The sequence below is a fragment of the Pantherophis guttatus genome, chromosome 1, assembly GCF_059756535.1.
Source record: "Pantherophis guttatus breed Tessera chromosome 1, ASM5975653v1, whole genome shotgun sequence".
In the NCBI taxonomy this organism is placed as follows: Eukaryota; Metazoa; Chordata; class Lepidosauria; order Squamata; family Colubridae; genus Pantherophis; species Pantherophis guttatus.
Genome location: NC_142063.1, coordinates 113332750 through 113348697, shown reverse-complemented (window position 1 = coordinate 113348697; position 15948 = coordinate 113332750). Strand labels below are relative to the sequence as shown.

Genomic DNA, 15948 nt, shown 5'->3' with positions numbered 1-15948 from the left:
GTGAAACGAATATGAAAGTCTTTGGAAATTAAGAAGCCCAGAGAAAAAGGCTGATCAAAACCACACTGATCTAAATACAGAAAGGTGTCTTATGCAAATCAGGTCCTGGCCCACATAGCCTACTACTGTCTATTCTAATCAAACAAGTACTAGATTTCACATCTCCAAGTAGCACACATTTGCATGTATGTAAATTGAATACTATCTTTAAGGAACTCATCATCAAAATTGCTGAACTGTGATACCTTCTGATGCATAAACATTTGTAAGAGATACAGCCAACTTGTGTGTGTTGGCAAAATGTAGTTCAAAATTCAAATGTTTGAAATGTGAGATACCACCCAAAAACACCTTGTTATAGTTGAATAGTTTTTTTTAATGAAACTAGAGAGCAGCATACAAAAATTTGCACATCTCCCCCTCCCTTTCTTCGTCTTCATCTCTGCCACTATCCCTATTAGAGTCAGCAGTGGATGGGTTTTGACTAAGTATTCTTACAGTTACAGATCTCTATGAAAAACAAACAGAGAGAGGAAAACAAATGTATTTAAAACTGAAGGCAATTTCCCATGCTACAGAAAATTGACATCAACAGCTATAAGGTACACGATGTTTTGTCAGTCCAACACCCCATGTTTACCCCATAGTTTTTCATTACAGCAAAGGATAGGATCCAGCGGTTTTGCATCCTAGAAACAGAAGCTACAGGCTGTAGAATTTCAGGCTTCTGTCCATGCCTGTGGAAGCGAGGAACTTAGCATGGTGCCCGAAGGCTACTCCTGTTGTCAGCCCACTGTGCTCTGTAGAAAAAAAGAAAGGACAGTCAGACAATTTTTCATTCTATGATTATCACTTCAAAGAAACAGAAGGTAGAAGAAAGAGCCAAAGTACTGATGCTAGCCACCAATACTAAAGACAATATTGTACAGTGGCTCTGGAGAATGATACAAAAGCAACAATCTCATACCTGTGAAATGAAGAACTTCTGTCCATTGCTTACAGATGAACACCTGGACATCAGTACCACCCAGGGCCAGATAAGTACCACTCTGATCAAAGATAAGAGACTTCACCTAAAGAGGAAAGCACAGAAAATAGATTTCTAGAAGCAAAGTGTTGGATCCTTATCCTATGGTTGGGTAGATAATATGTACTGTAACTTTAACTGCTACAAGATGACTAATTGATTAAGTGGTTAAAACAGAAATAAAAGGAAGGCAGGAAGTTCATTCACTGCTGCTCACTCCTGCTCTTTATATTACTGCTAGAGATACTGTGTCGGTGTTACGGAACTAGAACTGTAAGCAAACTTTGTTTTGTATTGAAAATGTTATCTTTGTTTATGAGAAGCCAGGTTTGTTTGCTTTACAACAAGTAAAGACTATTTATTTTTCTAACAACGTTCAGAGTCTGAGAGTATCTGTGTTGCAACACTGTCTGGTCCGTCGCTCTACTCTGCAGAGGGCAGTTTACCCTCAACACTGGTTATGGGCCCAGAGCCAGAGTGTGTGTACCAGTTACAGCAATAAGAGAGTTGCAGCACACATTATTGCTCCAGACGTTCTGATACGTATTTAATATCCTGGTGAGAATGGCACAAGGTCAAGCTCCAGCTCCCAACTTATCGCTGGTTACCCGGCTGGATGGTACCAACTACAAATCCTGGTCCACCAAGTGCAGTCTCCTGTTGCCAGGTTTGTTTGCTTTACAAGACAAGACTATTTATTTTTCTAACAAAGTTCAGAGTCTGAGAGTATCTGTGTTGCAACGCTGTCTGGTCCGTCGCTCTACTCTGCAGAGGTCAGTTTACCCTCAACACAAAGCATGATATATTGATATAATCTAGGACATCTCTGAGACCATCTACTTTGATGAAATCTACCCAGCCAATACAAACAAGTAAAGAGAACATGCCATAAATCCCCACTTTAGGGGAAAAGTGATCCCTGAAATAACCGTCTCTGCTATGAATCCTACATACTGAAACAGTTTGCCTTCCCAATGTCAGGGACGATGCCTTCCCTATTGATGTTCAGGAAATACTGCTCTTCTTGACTATGTCATGATTGAACCTAGCCAGTGATTATTTGGGAACTACTGACTATTTGTTACGGTTTGGACTGTTTTTGTATTGTGCTATAATGTAATTACCTGTAGTGTGAGGGTGCACACATTTCAAAAGAAACCAAGCTCTCGTATAGCATAGAGACATTTTTTGTCCCAATTTCAAGGAAGAAATTCCAAAGCTTTAAAAGCAGCTAGGAGAAATCTGTCTGAAGAGATTTCAGTGGCTATATTAAAAAAAAAAAGAGGAATAAAAAAATACAGAACTGACAAAGAAAACGCAGCTAGGCAAACCTCGAAATTATTGTCCAGCTGCAGGGTCTTGAAATTCTTCAGTTTGCGGAGATCCCAGAGTTTGACGGAGGAGTCATCAGCAGCAGTGGCCAAGTAGTAGCCATTCTCGGAGAAGGCAATGCTAGTAATGGGACCAGAGTGTCCAGGAAAGTTTGCGACGTTAGTCCGTTCCTGAGGAAGGCAAGCAATTAGTGGATATTAAGAGTGATGTTGTACCCTCCAAAGAAATGCAACTCATGTCTCTTCTCTGCCTTCACCATGAACAGAGATGTGAGCATTCATTCTCTATTCCATAATATTCCTGTATAATACTTTGAGCTCAAAGCAACATAGACAGCAATACCTAGGAGGATAGATATTTCAGATAGACCAGATTTAAAGAGATTAAAAAACTGTTTGAAAGAGAATGAAATGAGCCTTTAGAGTTCATCATACTAGCAACTAAATTTTTTTTTTTACTTTACAAAGATATGCCACCTCTCAAAGTAAATGTTTTCCAAGAACTTTACATAACCATTTAGATATCTTAAAAAAGCAACAAAAATATAAACATAATTGTTGCACATATCTTTCGATTCAGAAGAATGACAATTATACTTCATGAAGGTAGGAGTTATTTGAAATGTTCCCCATCTTTATCTACATCTTTACGGGAGGAGGAACATTTGACATACTGCTCCTTAAGTCTTTTCCCCCAACAAAGAAGTAGTCAAGGAGAGTTCCATGTTCTTTTAACATTAGCTTGAGAACTTTCTAAATAATGGTATATAACAACAACCATACTTATTCTACTTATTCACAAAAGCATTAACAAACTAAATAAATCAGTAATTATCTAGTTCTAGTTAAGATACTGATGTATGAAATATTCCAGTTCTCATTCATAACCTATAAAAAGATAATAATACTTTAAAATATGCATGGTCAATGACAGCAAACCCTTAATAATCAGGCTTGCAAAGTAAAACTTTCCAACAGTGTCATATTAAAAGCCAATTCTTACCTTTAAATCCCAGATTTTAATCTGAGAGTCCATTGTTCCTGTCCCAAAAATAAGTCCATCAGGATGAAACTGAGCACAGGTGAGAGCTGCAGGAAAGAATATCGGATCACCGCATAAGTGAGGGAGCTCCAACCAGCTTCTTCCCTCCCGCATGTCCAACACATTGAGACTACACTTGTTCAAGCATGTCTCACGGAATACTCAATTTAGATTCTAAATACAAAATCCATACCACAGCCAGAAGTTTCGTCTGTGACTTTGGTGAGTACACGGCCAGTCTGGATGTCAGAGAAAGCCCAATACTATAAAAAGCAAAGTTTGAGGTTGTACATAAGCAGTTGGTGCCAGAAGATCATGACTTTCTTTATTGTTATATGTTGAATTCTTATTTTTCTTTTAAATCTAGGCTAAAAGATCCTCTGGATTCACGCTCACCTGGTCATCCGAAGAGCTCAGAAGATAATCGCCAGTAGCATGAAGACTCAGCCCTGTGACAGCACTTTCATGGGCTCGTACAACCTGCACACAGGAAGCTCCAGAGACTGACCAAATCCGGATAGTAGCATCTGGAGATGCTGAGAACACCAGTTCCTGCAGGGCAAAGAGAAGTCCATCTCCTTAAATACCAATTCTGTAAGATACATGTAAACCTGATTCCTTCAACAAATCTATGAGAAAACCTCGTAAGAGATTCTGTCATAGAAAAAGATTGCAGAAGGTCCAGAATTCTTACCTGGGACGGGTGGAACACTACGCTGGTGACCTTCTTTGTGTGACCTTTCAGGGTGGCCAGGATCTGTTCTGAGCTCTTGTCAAAGACAACAACATTTTTATCAGCTCCACCTGCAAACAAGAAACCAGAGCAGCTCAGCAACAGAATCAGTTAACAGAAAGCATTCTTCAGTGGTTGACTTAAAATACATATAAGCGGGGTAATATTGTTGTGACATTACTACTGGTGCTTCAGGGAACCAGACCTCTGCAACATAAAATATGGAATGTAAGCTACTGTTCTTTCAAAAATACATTTGGAGCAAAAAAACAGCACTCTGGGAAATAAAGGAAGCAGAAATCTTAACATACCTGTGAGGATCTTGTTGGTGTCAGAAGGACACAGGTCAAGAGCAAGGATGCCAGGAATACTGGCACTGTGCAATCCCTGTTTAAAAACACAAAGGTATGGCAATTAGCATTCCAAATCTTCTCATTTTATTCACTGACCAGCAAGCAACATAAGAGGAGGTTTTTACAAGAGGTGGCTGTCTCTGTAAGTGTGTCGGTGGGAGGTGTTTTTGTGTGCTTAGTCCATTTTTTTGTTTGCTAATGCTCCTAAAATGCTCCTAAAAACTAAGCAGTTTTCATCCTAGCAAGATGTGGCAAACATCCCACTGAAGATTTGCAACATTAGCAGAAAAAATAAAAAGTAAATCCAGCATCATCAAAGCAAAATAATTGCCAGGCATAATGAAACGAGGAACCAAAATTAAAATTACAAGCAAAATACCAGTAGCACATCACTGCATAGATATATTGCTATTTTGATGTAGAGATAGTATGTGCATACAAGAAATTCTCTATTTTTAAAAGAAGTATAGGAGTATATAATCTCAGACATTCCAGCGTACAGCAATATCTAAAATGTAAAGAACTACCATTAATTTAAATGTTGCCCCATCAGTGTGAAAGAAGGAAATTCACCAGCATTGTTAAAAGAAATTTACAAATCTTCAAGACTCTTAGGATAATCTTCTCAATTAATCATATATTTACCACATGTGAAGCCACCTGCCGGTATCTATTAAGTTCTTCCGGTTTCACCAATTCCTCTGGCACAGTCTTCCCTCTCTGCAAAAAGAAAAAAACAAAATTCATCTACAAAGAACAGGACGGGCAATTGGATCACTCGGTCTTCTGTTAAGAGAACTGCTATGCACATCCCAGAATCACTTCAGATTCCACAGCCCAGTTTAGTAAAAAGGGGCACTTGCCTTTTTACGCTCTGTGGTCAGCACTGTGGCTTTGTCTTGAAGCTGCAAGACAGAAAAACAGAAAAATTGGAAAAACTATGCTGTGATAGTGCTTGAAATTAGATGTTTTGCGAAGTTGCATACTCAAAATGGTACATGTTTTTGCGCATTCCTACTACAGAAATGTCACAATGATTTCTATATTTAACAGTTCAGGCCAATGTATTTTAACTGTTTATCTGTAGTTCTGAACCCAAAACATTTCTTACTTTCTGGATAATTTCTGGGGTCATTCCTGCCAACTCTCCTAGATCCATTGGTTCACCGGCACCCTGGAAAAAAGAGCAAATACAGCATTTTACTTCAGAGAAAGAAGATACAGCATGAAGAGAATTACAAAAATATGTGGAACGTACCATAGGATTTGGTTGTGAAGAGGGCATAGCTTGGGGAACAATGAGGCCAGCCTGGGGTTTCAGAGTTGCCAAAGCTGTGAAGAAAGAGATGATTTGGCAGGTTTAACACAGTTGTCAAAACGGGGACTCTTCTTGCACCCCATTAAAAAATAAAAATAAAAATTCTGTGCTATACCTTCTCTTGCAGCAGTCACCTCTTTGGTGAGACGAGCAATGACACGGCAAGCGGCATCATGTTGGTAGAGTGCGTGAGAAAGTTCCTGGCGTGTAGTCTGAAGCTGCTGGCGCAAAGTGAAACTGTGTAGCATGACAGCATCCTGAAGGAAGTAATTCAGTACATTAATATTGCATGTGATGAAATCTGGATGTGCTGGCTTAGTGAGTAACTGTGAACACACAGCATGACAGCATATGTAGTCCATTAGTTTCTGCCTTGGTCTTCCCACCATTGTGAACAGAAAATTAAAGTAAAATGGATAGCTTTCATGTCACTTGACACCAGCCTATTGATTTTTACGACACCCTTGTTCTACGAGCACAAAATTTTATTGTTGATGTTACATGACTGGCAGAAATTATTTGCTCACGATAAAGTAAGAATTCTGGATTACTGTATATATATATATACCCATTCATCTTGTAGTGCCTTCAGGATAGCTGGAATACTGGTAGCAGAAGGAGGCTTAGGCCGAATTGGATGGGCAACTGTGAATAAAATATATACAAGCATTAATTCTAGAGAACCTCAATATGTACCCTCACAAACCTTTAAACCGTGGCTATGACAGTTTTGTCAACTTTTAGTGAATTATTTAATTTTGCCTATTTTTTGGGGGTGGGGGGGTGGGGTTGTAGTGTGATCCAGGTGCGGGTAGAATTGAAGACTATGGATGGGACAGGAAAACCAATGTATTCATGCCTTGCTATTTTTAAACCCAAGGAGCTGAAAAAAGCTGCAGAAGGGACACATGTTTTATAAAAATCTGACCAGACTTTGATATAATTATAGTTGGAGACAGATGTTCAAGCAAATCGGATTGAAAGAACAACAAGGCTGTAACATTCTAAGTTTGGTTGAAGGCGCATGCTCCAAGATGGCGACCTGGCTCTAAGTCTGCCGAGGTAGAGATGGGGGTTTTGGCTTGTAGGAAGCTCCAGGGGGTCGTTTGACCATCTAGACCCCCTTGCCCAGCAAGCGCTACTTGAGGCCAGTGGATTGAGGGCTTCTGTGCTCTCTGAGACGTTTTCTAAAATACCGAAAACAGTGTGGCAGCGAGGCTCCGAGGAACAGCTGATCTGCGCTCGCCACGAGAAGGGCGAAAAGGGCGGCGTCTGCGGTTTATGGACGGCGATGGCGGCAGCGGCAGAGACAGTGAAGCGGCAGTGAAACAGAGGAACTCCCATGCTCCCATGCTGGGGAGCCCGCCGGCACAATGGCTGGGGCGGTGGCTGCGGTGGGGCGCTGGCGTCATCGTGGATGGCACCTCCCCCACGGTGGAGTAGTGGAGTTGGACGCTGGGGGAGGAGGTGGGCGTCAAAGGAGACGAGGAAGAACCGAAGAATGCCCGCGAGGAGGCCTGCGCCTTCGCCCCCCCCTCCACTGACGCCGCTGCAGCAGCTAGTTGCTGAGAGGACTGGAGTGATGTAGCCGAGAAAGATCATGAGGTGGAATCCTTAAAATCTGTAATTTTTGGGAACTTCGGGCCGCCATAGGGCTTTGGGGTAACTCCCAATTTTCAATCCCTTATGGTGAGGCCTCCTTTATAACTATTGGGGGGGCTAAAACTGGGCATAGATAGGGTGGCTGGAGACCTGGGGGGGCTAAGGAGGGCTGAGAGGCTGTCGGAGTGGTTACTGCGGCGCCTCGGACAACCCTCCCCCCTCCCTCCTCCTTCCCCCACTGGGCCATTACTAGGCTCGATAACTAACATGCTTGCCCTGCCGGTTTGTTTCGTGGAGGCGGTTTCCCACCTGTTTTCCATCTACCCGCTTGCCTATACTACCCAGCTATACACCGCCTGTACGAACATTGTGGACAGTTTTTCCCAGAGACTTTGGACTTGGCTCTGTTTGTCATCCAGTACGCTGGCTGTATGGAAAATGGCGGTTTACGGGAGGTTGAACGGAGCCGGTATCTATCATCGTTTCACCACCGAATGGGATGCACCATCTTCCCCATGGCCAGTTGGCCGACCAGCGTGACAGGCTGGTTGGAGGATTCCCCTGAGCTGGTTGGGACATTGGACTCCACCACTGCCGTGAGAGGACAGTGGAGACTCTCTCGTGTATGGTCAACCTGCCTTGTTTCCCGGACAATTTTTGGACTATCATAATGGAGTCCTTGGCCATGCCTCACTACTACCTCAGGGCTTTTGATGTATCTAAGGTCTCAGCTTCTTGGTCTGCGAGACTCCCCCCTCTCGCAAGCCTGGCCCTCCACGTTATCGAGGGCCTACCTCAATGACGGGCTTTGGAACCCATAGAGGTGGCATGTGGCGAAGAGGGGGTTGAGGGGTTTTCTATGTAAATTTTTGGATAAATTTTTAAGGAGTCCCGGGGGCGGGGAGGGTAGGATTCGAACTGGAGTAGTGGGTTTAGGGGATAACCCACTAAGGGGAGGGTCGGGCCTGGCCATGATGTGCCGCAGGGGGGGTAGGGGATCCGGGGGTGATGGGGGGGGTTGAGCTTGTCCAGATTGTGTTTTTACCATCGGTACTGTGAGTGGGAGGGGTAGATATGGCGGGAGCAAGGGGCCATATCATGTGGAGGGAGCACGCGCCCGCTGTCTTCGAGCGGTGGTGTGCTCCGGCCCCCAAGGCTCCACTCGTTCTCCAGGTTGCACAGACTCTCAGGGCCTGGGCCTGCGACTGATGTTGTGCAACGCCAGGTCTGTAGTAAATAAAGCCCCCCTCATTTGTGATCTTATTCAGGAGGGGGGAGCGGACCTGGCGGGTATTACGGAGACCTGGTTGGGCCCGGAGAGGTCCCTCTGGTAGAAATGTGCCCACCAGGCTTCCACGCATTCCATCAGCCGAGGTCACAGGGGAGGGGTGGGGGAGTAGCGGTTGTTATTAGAGAAGGCCTTAGGCCAAGGGAGGCCACTGTCCCTCAGATGGCCGGCTGTGAGTCTCTCCTCGTGAAGTGGGGTCATGGGGTTCAGGTGGGTTTGCTGACCACGTGGCAGCAGCCCTGCCCGAGCTTCTCAATGTTATCGCCGCGGTGGTGGTTGATACCCCCAGACTTATGGTCATGGGGGATTTCAACCTGCGGTCCGTGGGTGAGGCATCTGAGGTGGCTCGGGAGTTCATGGCTTCCATGACGGCTATGGACCTAACCCAGTTAATTCATGGCCCTACACATGCGGGGGGGAAACACGCTGGACTTGGTTTTTGTCTCAGGACAGTGGCTGAGTGATCTCGAGATAGGGGATATAGTCATCGAGCCCTTGTCATGGTCGGATCACTCTCTCCTTCGCCTTGACCTTCGAACCGCTGCATCCCGCCGCAGGGAGGTGGAACCGACAAGATAGTACCGCCCCAGGCGCCTGATGGAACCTGACAGGTTCCAGATGGAGCTTGGGCCAATCCCCGAGATTCTGGCTCACGCCTCGACTGGAGACCCAGTGGCCGCCTGGGATAGGGCGGCCGCTGGAGCTCTGGATCGAGTCGTGCCTTTGCGGCCTCTGACCCCGTGCCGATCTCACCTGGCTCCTTGGTTCACCGAGGAGCTAAGGGAGATGAAGCGCCGGAAAAGACGCCTAGAGAGTAGTTGGAGGGCCAGTCGTGCTGAATCTGACCGGACACTGGTAAGATCTCATATTAAGAATTACCTAGTGGCAATAAAAGCAGCAAAATGTACTCATTTTGTTGCTCTTATTGCATCATCAGATAATCGCCCGGCCGCCCTGTTTAGGGTGACCCGCTGCCTGCTCCACCAGGAAGCGCGGGAGGACCCCTTGGAGGGAAGAGCCGAGGATTTTGTTCAGTATCTGCATGACAAAATCACTCAGATTCGGGAAGATCTGGACTCCGACTGGGTAGATCCAGCGGGGATGACGGAGGCAGGTCCTGAGAATGTTGTCTGGGAAGAGTTTGATCCTGTGACCCCTGAGGATGTGGACAGGATTCTGGGTAGACTAAATGCGACCACATGTTTGTTGGACCCGTGCCCCTCCTGGTTAGTGCTGGCTTCCCAGGAGGTGACACGAGGCTGGCTCCAGGGGATTATAAATGCTTCATTGTCTTTCCCGCCGCCTTGAAAGAGGCGGTGGTGAGACCTCTCCTCAAGAAGCCTTCCCTGGACCCGGCAGTATTGGCTAACTATCGTCCAGTCTCCAACCTTCGCTTTGTGGCGAAGGTTGTTGAGAGTGTGGTTGCACGACAGCTCCCCCAGTACCTGGATGAAACGACGTATCTAGATCCGTTCCAGTCGGGCTTCAGGCCTGGGTACAGCACGGAAACAGCATTGGTCGTGTTGGTGGATGATCTCTGGAGGGCTCGGGACAGGGGGTGCTCCTCTGTCCTGGTCCTGTTAGATCTCTCAGCGGCTTTTGATACCATCAACCATGATATCATGCTGCACCGGTTGGAAGAGTTGGGGGTGGGAGGCACCGTACTACGGTTGTTCTCCTCCTTTCTCTCCGACCGGTAGCAGTCTGTGTTGACGGGGGGGGCAGAGGTCGACCCCAAGGCCCCTTATATGTGGGGTGCCACAAGGATCGGTCCTCTCGCCCCTTTTGTTCAACATTTATGTAAAGCTGCTGGGTGAGATCATCCATGGTTTCGGGGTGGAGTACCATCAGTACGCTGACGACACCCAGATGTACATCTCCACCCCAGACCACCCCAATGATGCCCTTGAAGTGATGTCCCGGTGCCTGGAGGCCATACGGATCTGGATGGGGAGGAACAGGCTCAGGCTCAACCCATCCAAGACTGAGTGGCTGTGGTTTCCAACGTCCCAATATAGTCAGCTGGTGCCATCGCTGACTATTGGGGGCGAATCATTGGCCCCCACGGAAAGGGCTCGCAACTTGGGTGTCCTCCTGGATTCACGGCTGTCTTTAGAAGAGCACTTGACGGCCGTGACCGGGAGGATTTTTCATCAGGTTTGCCTGATTCGCCAGTTGCGTCCCTTTCTAGATCGGGACTCCTTACGCACGGTCACTCATGCCGTCACCTCCCGTCTGGACTATTGTAATGCTCTCTACATGGGGCTCCCCTTGAGGAGTACTCGGAGGCTCCAACTGGCGCAGAGTGCGGCCGCGCGGGTGGTGACGGGAGCGACGTGGCGCTCCCATGTAACACCTCTCCTGTGCGAGCTGCACTGGCTCCCGGTGGTCTTCCGAGTGCGCTTCAAGGTTTTGGTTATCACCTTTAGAGCGCTCCATGGCTTGGGACCTGGTTATTTACGGGACCGCCTGCTACCACCAATAGCCTCCCATTGACCAGTACGCTCCCATAGAGAGGGGCTCCTCCGGGTGCCGTCGGCCAAACAATGTCGACTGGCGGCCCCCAGGGGGAGAGCCTTCTCTGTGGGGGCACCTACTATCTGGAACGAGCTCCCCCCGGAGATACGGAGGATCCCGGATCTGCGTACCTTCCGTCGCGCGCTCAAGACCTTCCTATTTCATCAAGTCGGCCTGACCTAAGTTTTTCCCCTTTTTATATGGAAATTTTAAATCTGGTTTTAAAACTATTGGGGTTTTAAATTTGTTCAGCCAAATTATTTAATTTGTTTTAATCTATTTTAAATTTTGTATTTATATGTTTTATTCCATGGCTGTTCACCGCCCTGAGTCCTTCGGGAGTAGGGCGGTATACAAATTCAATATAATAATAATAATATAATAATAACATGGAAACAATGGACAAAGTACAAAGTGAAAAAATGCGAACATAAACATAGGTGGGATTTCTGATTAGGGAGAAGTGCCAGATATACATTTTAAGTCAAACGTTGCTTTGGTTAGGGAGATGGGCAGGATATAAATTAATAAATAAGATTTATACATGTATACATTTTTTGAAATATTGTTCTAAATGGATCTTTTGAACACTTTAGAATCACTTTAGTTTATACCTTTTACTATAAATTAATGAATATTTTCGAGACTTCCATACAACATTGTAAGAGACCAGTCAGATTAGGTATTCTGCATTCAACAAATTCTCCTGATCTTCCTTACCTTTGATATCTAGCAGCTGTTCCTCAGACAGTGGCTGGTTGTTCACTGGATCAGTCCCATTCTCTGCAATATACTTTTCAATCAGTCTTCGCTCATAAACATGGTTTGAGACTGGGGACAGGCAGGGATGCTCTGGTACCTCATTAGAAACTGCACAAAAAAAAAAAAAAAAAAGGTGGAGGTGGGGGGGGGGGAAATGCTGTATTTAGTAATTTACAGACAACAGGATCAACTTTTGACAGGCATGTCTTCTATCAACAATATTAATATGTATCTTTCTATTCTTTTTGAAAATAGGAATATGTAATGAATTGTGCTATGGGATCCTTGGTGCTTCAGGCCAAGCCTCAGCACTGCTTCCAACTATTCAGGGGGACCTAGATGATTGGCAAGAGAGATACAGAATTGTTTGTCTTTTGTTCATTGGGAGTGGGGACATATAGCCTGTTTCCCTGAAAATAAGACATCCCCTGATAATAAGCCCAATCGGGCTTTTGAGCGCATGCGCTACAATAAGCCACCCCCTGAAAATAAGCCCTCTCCAAAAATATTTAAACGCATGCGCAGCTGGTCCCCACAATTTCCTCTGGTTAGGGTTAGGGTGACAGAGCTGGAAATCAGGTAAGATGGCAAGAGGAGCCCCGTCTTGCTCCACGTGCCCCAAAATAATAAGACATCCCTGAAAATAAGGCCAAGTGCTTATTTCGGGGTTCAAAAAAATATAAGACAGGGTCTTATTTTCAAGGAAACACAGTAACAGACTCAAGTTAGGCATTTTTTGAATTTTTGACACACCAAGCCCAAATGGTTCACCAGCACCGTATTAAGACAAAATAAAATACACATATAAAGTTCCATTTAAAGACTTTTAAACCCATTAAAAACTTGTTGTGTATACCAGTATGCTACCAGTAAATGTTTTTTGTGGTCATAACACACAAATAGAAAATAGAGGTATAATTTAAAAGTTTGATGTAATACAACAGTTTAACAGTTAAGTTGATAGGTATTACATAAAACATCTTAAAACTTAATTTTATTAATTTATTGATATTTGTTTTTCTAGCCAGTTAAAAATTTGCCTGCTGCCATTGTAATTTTAGAAATTTCCTCTGACAGCAAAATTATAACATATTCAAAAATATATCTCCATGGTCTCAATTTTAAAATATGTGTTTATATACTGCCAAAAATTCTTGCAAAAATCACAGTGCAGTAAAATATGATCCACAGTTTCAAGGTCAGTACATTTACAGGGACAACTTTTGAGTGATGGGAATCTTGACCAATAAAATTGCTGGAATAAGGGAATTAGACGTTTAGAAATCCATCCCAACATGGGGTGAGTGCAGCATAGCTGAAATTACCAAGCATTGTTCAAACCATTCCTATGTTGAGCACATTATATTAATAGGGGGATATAATTAAAATATATGTTACTATTAGCAAACAGGGCACTCTGAAAAATAGCAGTTTGTGTATTAAGTTCAGTTGTGCAAATGCATTTCTGGATACCACTAATGTGTAGATATCTACAGTCTGAATGGATTACATGGAAACAATTACATGGAATTACAATTACATGGAAACTGCAGACCCGAATCCTCAAAACAGATTAAATGTCTAATGCTCAATCTGTATTTTGACTGATTGGGAATATCTTTTGTGTTGATTAAGCCTCGATGAATAGCAAGATTGTTTGAATTTCACTGGAAAGAAGAGACAGGATTTGGTATCACTAATTATTGCTAATACTTGTTCGCCAAATTCCAGATGTCAGTAATTTGATACATATGTTAAATAGCATGGAGGATAAGACAGGATACTGAAGAAAGCCATAAAGTCATGCTAAAGCCACCAACCGGAGTCTAAATGCAGGACACAACAAGAAACAGTGACCAACTTCTATCCATCTGTTTTGACAGATACTAGTAGTGAAAGTCATCAAGATAACAGATGTACGAATCCACTCCCTCCATCTCAACATACAGAATGAAGGCAACTAAACTAGGTCCCTTAATTAGGCCCAAAATAGAGCTAGATAATTGATCTATATTCCAAAAAATTATGTAGATATTTCTCCCTTTGTGGAAAGCCAGAGATTAAATGTAAGACATGAAGACAAGATTAGTGATTGAGAATAAAACAAGCATATTCTGTAAACCATGTTATTGTCTTTTTATATAAACTATATAGAACAGGACCTTGCACAACATTTACTTTCACAAGATGATTACAAACTGGTAATATTCAGTTAGAATATTAAGTCCCAAATCAAGAGAAGTAAAAAAAAATGATTTAATAATATATTTTAAAAAGCTACTATTTGAAATATATCTATGCTAATCAGACTCACAGGCATTTCTTAAAGCTTTAAGATGCAAATGCAATCTATGCCCACAACGCTGAATGTGCAATTTATATAATCAAAATGTAGTCAAAACAAATGAGAATATGACTGGAATAAAAATAAAAATATACAAACTTTCCCTTTAACAAGCTAAAGGGAAAATAAGAAAATAAGAGATGAGATACGACAGAAGCAATTTCACTGAAGAAAAGCAAAAAGAAAGGCTAGAGATGTGGGATGCCTACAGAAGTGGATAGCAGTTTTCTGGAAAAAAAATATACTGCTTCCAGCAGACTCCACTATTTATGAAAAAAATGTGATCAATAAAAAAAGAAAAAAGCTCCCTAAGATGTACGATTGAGAAGCGTCAGCTTTATCTTCATCTAGGAACTGTTCAGAGACCAGAGACCAAATTGTGAAGAAGGGTTTTTTTCCCCCTCTAACATCTAAATGGACTATTGAATCCGTTCTTTGGTGTCTTGCCTTGTGGAGAGAGCGGGAGGAAGGGCTTTCCTTCTCCTGTGACGACCACTCAGCTCCCACCGATCTCCCTGCCGTCTACAACAGTGACCGTAATCCTCTCTCACTGCCTGCAAACATTACAACCCCTCAGACATCTCCATACTGGGAACTGCCACGGTTAACCGCCCAACGGTCGCGGCTGTTAAAAAGGGGAGCCCCTCTCTCGAGCCTCCTCCCTCCGTGCGAGGCCGCAGCCCTGCGGGAAGAACGAGAGCCGAGGAGAAAGCGGGTCACTCACTGGAGCATATGAGGGACATGGCGAGCAGGATAATCCCCCTGTGGCTATTGTAATGGTATAATCCCTCGGGCTTTAACCCTTGTGGCGGCTTCGGGGCCACGAAGGCCGAGGAGGAGGAAGAGGAGGAGGAAGATTCGGCTTTCGATAGTCCGGTTCAGCTTTTTTAAAGGCCACCACGCCACGGGCCACGAATCGCGCGCGAACCTCCAGCAAGAGGCCGGAAGCGGAACCTCTCCGCTCTCTCACGCCCCGTTAGGGGCAGAAACCCCGCCGCGTGACCTAACCGTCCGGCGAACACAAGCTACTTCCGGATCCGGAGGCCCCACCTAGGAAAAAAAAAAACTACCATTCCCGTCATGCACTTGCTGGGCATAACGCGGGTCTGGAAGTATGGTTGAAAAGTAGATTTATTCAGCGATACTTGCCAAGCTCCGATAACAGGAAATAATGGAAAATACAAAAAACAAACCGTACCTCTGTAATGTATCTTGGAAAACAGCAAAAGTAACCAAATTACTTTTCATATGAAATTTAGATGACTTGCCCCCTGAAAACTGCCTAGAGGAGTCCCTGCAGTTTTCCTGGAAAAATTTCTTCTATATTCAAAGGAATTCCAAACATCTTATTCAGTTTAATGCATTATAATTAGTATCTAATGGATGGAAAGAAAGTATAAATTGATTTGATGAAAATAGTTACAAATTCCTACAACTTTCAAATTGTAATATAAACCATTTTCTAAATGTCAAAAGTCGAAATTGGACTTTGGAGGGGGTTATATTCTCATCACCTGCCTCTTGTTGTACTGTGTTGTGAATCTTTCAATAATTGTGATAAGGCAAGGATTAAAAGAGAACATTTAAGGCTATCTACTTTATAATGCAGTTACTGCTACTTCTGTTGGGCT

General features: G+C 43.9%; 1 protein-coding gene across 1 annotated transcript; it reads right to left on the bottom strand.

The window, feature by feature from the left end:
* Positions 1–355: 355 nt before the first annotated feature.
* PRPF19 (pre-mRNA processing factor 19) lies at positions 356–15369 on the bottom strand. The gene is made up of 16 exons (XM_087881451.1): positions 15042–15369; positions 11932–12081; positions 6373–6449; positions 5920–6061; positions 5745–5818; positions 5598–5660; positions 5350–5391; positions 5132–5206; positions 4445–4520; positions 4095–4204; positions 3797–3952; positions 3594–3663; positions 3362–3447; positions 2359–2529; positions 968–1073; positions 356–800 (listed from the first exon to the last, which is right to left on the bottom strand). The coding sequence occupies exons 1-16, from the start codon at positions 15058–15060 to the stop codon at positions 703–705; spliced, it is 1515 nt and encodes a 504-aa protein (XP_087737577.1). The 5' UTR covers positions 15061–15369; the 3' UTR covers positions 356–702.
* Positions 15370–15948: the final 579 nt, after the last annotated feature.

Coding starts and splice junctions, on each gene's coding strand:
- PRPF19 (XM_087881451.1), bottom strand. Junction 6,062..6,372: donor AGGCACTACAAGATGAATGG/GTATATATATAT, acceptor TACTTCCTTCAG/GATGCTGTCATGCTACACAG. Junction 2,530..3,361: donor TTAAAATCTGGGATTTAAAG/GTAAGAATTGGC, acceptor TGCCTTCCTCAG/GAACGGACTAACGTCGCAAA.